Raw genomic sequence first — 3,858 nt, forward strand, 5'->3', positions numbered from 1 at the left:
CCTGCTTAGACTCTTGGCACTCTTAGGTGAGCAGACTTAGTCAGCCTGTGTTGCCCTAACACCCAAGCAACTCCAGATCCAGGCCTTTGAAGATGAGTCTGAGCCCCATATATGGGATTTGACATCTGACTATATGGCCTTGAATGACCTGATTCCCCCTTCTTGCATGCTTGGATTGACTCACTGGACTGACGAGGACTGGGAGAAGGTCAAGGAGATGCAAAGGCAGTGGATGGAGGAGTTCAACTGCCCTCCTCCTCCTGTACTCAACCACCCCCCCTCTCCACTCTGGGAGATTGCTCAATCTCACAAGCACACTCACCCTCCTCCTCCTCCCTCCCCTTGTGAACCCACTCCTCCTCCTGCCTCACAAACACACTCCTCCCCCTCCTCCCCCTCCCCCCAACAATGTGTACTCTTGGTCTAATCCAGAGCACCAAAAAAAGTATCATGGCCAAGCGTTGGGGAGGAGCCATGGTCAAGACAGCGCCAGAGTCCATCAAGGAGATGTCCAAGATGGACAAAAGCATTGCAGCCTCTGAGGAACTTCTGGCAAAGCTGAGCAAGGCTTTGGGTGAATAGGAAGCCATTTTTTCTCTCTGTAAGTTTCATTTTCAAACATCATTTACAAATTTAACTCATTGCTTCTACAGGTACAACTACATGAATTACATACACCAAAAAAACGTACTACTAGTTACCTAATCAATTGTTGTGCCTCCAAACTCGTGTGCACCTGCAAACCAGGAGAAGTGATTGGTACCAACAGCTTTGCTCTAGACCTTCCTGGGAAGGTCTAGCCATCCAAACATATTCTGCAACATCAATACACCCTTCAATTCTGTCAAGTCCACTGCTTCTCTCACACATTGGTAAGTTGATGCCATGCAATGTATTGAGGACTTGCTTAGATTCTTTTGCAGCTGTTCCTGTTTACCATCCTCTCCTGCTTCCTCCCAACCACCATGATCATTCTTGCCATCTTCAGTAATCTTTGACCCCCCCAGGAGGGTCAAAGATTACTTCAATCATCAGCAAAGTTGTGTGGGGTAGACTACTTACTTAGGTAAGTCATTGTCTACCCCGCAATACTTATGTGACACTAACTACCTTTAGAAACTGCCACTGCAAAAATGGTTAGCTTTATTTCATTTGAATTAGCTTGACTTACCTGGTGTTTGCAGCCACTTATCTGTTTTCATTTGCTCCTCATTCCTCCTCCTCCTCAATTGCCACCACCACAATGTCAACCACTGCTAACTTGACAAAACAAGACCCCCCTAGGAGGGTCTAAAGAAGAACTTCAAGCACACAAATTAGAGTAAGTTTTTATACTGGTTGCAAGTCTAACTTACCTTCTGTAGACATCAACATGGCTATCATCATGACTGTAGAGCTCCTGGATGCTCCCTATCTCATGGCCACTGCCTCCCTTGGGGTGTTCCTCCTCCTGGCCTTCTGGGTCTTTGCTGCTGGCCATGGAGGAGTTTGCAGCAGCATTGTAGCTGCTGCATGCTATATTTGGGGTGCTATTAAAGTAAGTGTTACTTCTCATTATGCAGAATTGTACTTACTTGTTATAGATAATTTGGGCATGGACCTCTTTGCAGGCCATTGCACAATTCATCAAAGACCTTGCCATCCTTCTGGATGCTCTCAAGCCTGCTCTCAATGCTCTCATGATTGTTCTAGAGGAAATGTGTGCGGTGGAGGAGAGGGGGAGGGCTTTGGGAGTAGGGGGAGCAGGAGTGGGAGTGGGAGGAGGAGTAGGAGCCAGAGTGGGAGGGATGGGATTGGGAGGAGTGGGAGTTGGTGTGTGAGGAGGGCTGGGAGGAGTGGGGGCAGGGGCTAGGGAGTAGAGCCAAAAAACCTATGCAATTAGGCTAAGCTGCAATGTTTTCCCATTTCATTTTATAAGGTCTGTTTATTTGCACTTATGCATTTTCTCTTGCTAACTATTCTACAGGTCCCACTAGCTAGTTCTCCCTATCACTGTCTCAGTCTTGACTTCAAATAGTTTCTCTGGGCTAGTTTGTGTTACTTTGGTCACAAGCCTCTCATTCTCTTTCATCCCAAGGACTCTATCTGTGTATCAATGGGCCTAGTGCCCAATAACATGTGTATCAATGAAATTACATTCTCTGCATTTTCAAAGTCTGTACCTAAAGTGCTGCTAAGTCCACCTCTTGTCCACCTCCTGCTAAGTCCTCTTCTCCATTTTTTTCTGCTCAATTTCCCTTACTCACCCTCTTCTGCAGAACTTCGAACATCTTCAGCAGCATCATACACTGGTTGATACAGCCTGACTCGGTCTATGATGCACCAGCATCCCCGAGAATCCTGCATGCATCCAACAACTGCCTTGACAATGTTCAAGTCAAACACTTGGCTTGCTGTGAGCTCAACAAAGGCAAGGGGCAAGCAGGGAGGGGAGGGATCATTGTGAGGCTTGCAGGGCTTGACCAAGGCAAGCTGCAGGCATTTGAGATCCAGCTGGAGCACTAGGATGTGTTCCAGCTGGCCATATAAGATGCTGGGGGAGTCATATCTGTGCTTGGCATGTTCATACTGCACATGGTAAGTCAGTATGAATCCTGCCTTGTGCTGTGTACTTACTCAAACATAGGTCATATCTCAAGTATGGGAGTTCTTCAATCCCTGGGCAGCGTGTACTGTATCACCAAGCCCAGGGATTTGTGCCTTTCCCCACTGCTTGACTTCTTCAGGTATGAGTTCTTGAGCATCTGCAGGGGCAATGGCTAGATGAGCTGCCAGGTACGCTGTAAGCTTCTTGCATAGTGTCTGCTCCACTGACAACACTGATTTAGGATTGAGCAACTTGTAAGGCTCATCCTGGTCCTCTTGGAGCTCAATTGCAGGTCCAATTGCTTTGGGCTCAAGCATTGGAAACCTCAGGACAAGATGCCACCATTGGCATCATTCCAGCAGCACATGGTCAATCCCTGGGTAAGGAATCCTTCTTCCTGTGACTGTACACTAAAGGAGCCCACAGAAACGCTCTATTGGGAATGCCCAAGTTGACCAGATTGGCCCCACCCACTCAATGCAATCTGCAATGTGCAAGAGTGAGTGGATTGTCACCAGGCACAATCCTATGCAAGCTGGCTGACCCTTGAAGTACAGGGCCTCGTACTTCAGCACCCATTCAGCCAGATTGTTCCTCAGGCATGTGGAGAAGTTGGGAGGATAGGAGAAAGTGAGGCACTCATCAATGTAGACACTGAGGCTGGCCAGGTGCATATAGAAGTTCTTGTTGGCGAATCAGTTGGCTAACATGATTGGGGCCATCAGGGTGATCCAGAGCATCCAAGGCTCTGCAATGAACTCATACTGCTTGGTCAGTGGATTGGGAACTTGCCTCCCAAATGCACCAGGTATGGTCTTACTGCTCTCTTTGACTTGCAGAGCAATTGCTGACATTGCTGCAGGTTCGAGGACAAAATCGACTTCAGCTGTGTCTCTGTGCTTGCTCTCACCGGCCCAGAGCATGAGAAGATGAGGCACAACATTCTCAAAGCCCAAATGCATGAAGTCAAGTGGAAATGACCAAGGCCAGCAAATACTTCCAAAGAAGTGCCAAATGCTCTCACCCTTCACCCCAGTATCCCAAGCAATTTGCTCAGCTTCAGCTTTAGAAGGTGTGTTTGAAATTCTCTCTGCTGCCTCACTGAAAGACTCATGAGAGAGCTTGAGGATTATACTGTGCTGGTAGACCTTCCTGGGAAGGTCTAAATGCACTACAATCTAAAGGTATTGTTAGGGCAACACAGGCTGACTAAGTCTGCTCACCTAAGAGTGCCAAGAGTCTAAGCAGGCAACAAGGAAGTGGAGTAGACC

At 47.7% G+C, this 3,858-nt stretch overlaps 2 protein-coding genes across 2 annotated transcripts; one reads left to right on the forward strand and one right to left on the reverse strand.

Annotated features, from left to right (window-relative positions):
- Window positions 1-1,417: 1,417 nt before the first annotated feature.
- On the forward strand, window positions 1,418-1,820 carry DACRYDRAFT_16305 (uncharacterized protein; the record flags this gene model as incomplete). The annotated part of the gene is made up of 2 exons (XM_040771184.1): window positions 1,418-1,537; window positions 1,584-1,820. The coding sequence occupies 2 exons, from the start codon at window positions 1,418-1,420 to the stop codon at window positions 1,818-1,820; spliced, it is 357 nt and encodes a 118-aa protein (XP_040627774.1).
- A 1,177-nt stretch (window positions 1,821-2,997) lies between these two features.
- Window positions 2,998-3,261, reverse strand: DACRYDRAFT_53539 (uncharacterized protein; the record flags this gene model as incomplete). The annotated part of the gene is made up of 1 exon (XM_040775182.1): window positions 2,998-3,261. One exon carries the CDS (start codon window positions 3,259-3,261, stop codon window positions 2,998-3,000), a length of 264 nt encoding a protein of 87 aa, XP_040627775.1.
- Window positions 3,262-3,858: the final 597 nt, after the last annotated feature.

This window comes from Dacryopinax primogenitus (assembly GCF_000292625.1).
Source record: "Dacryopinax primogenitus strain DJM-731 SS1 chromosome Unknown DACRYscaffold_11, whole genome shotgun sequence".
Taxonomy (NCBI): domain Eukaryota; kingdom Fungi; phylum Basidiomycota; class Dacrymycetes; order Dacrymycetales; family Dacrymycetaceae; genus Dacryopinax; species Dacryopinax primogenitus.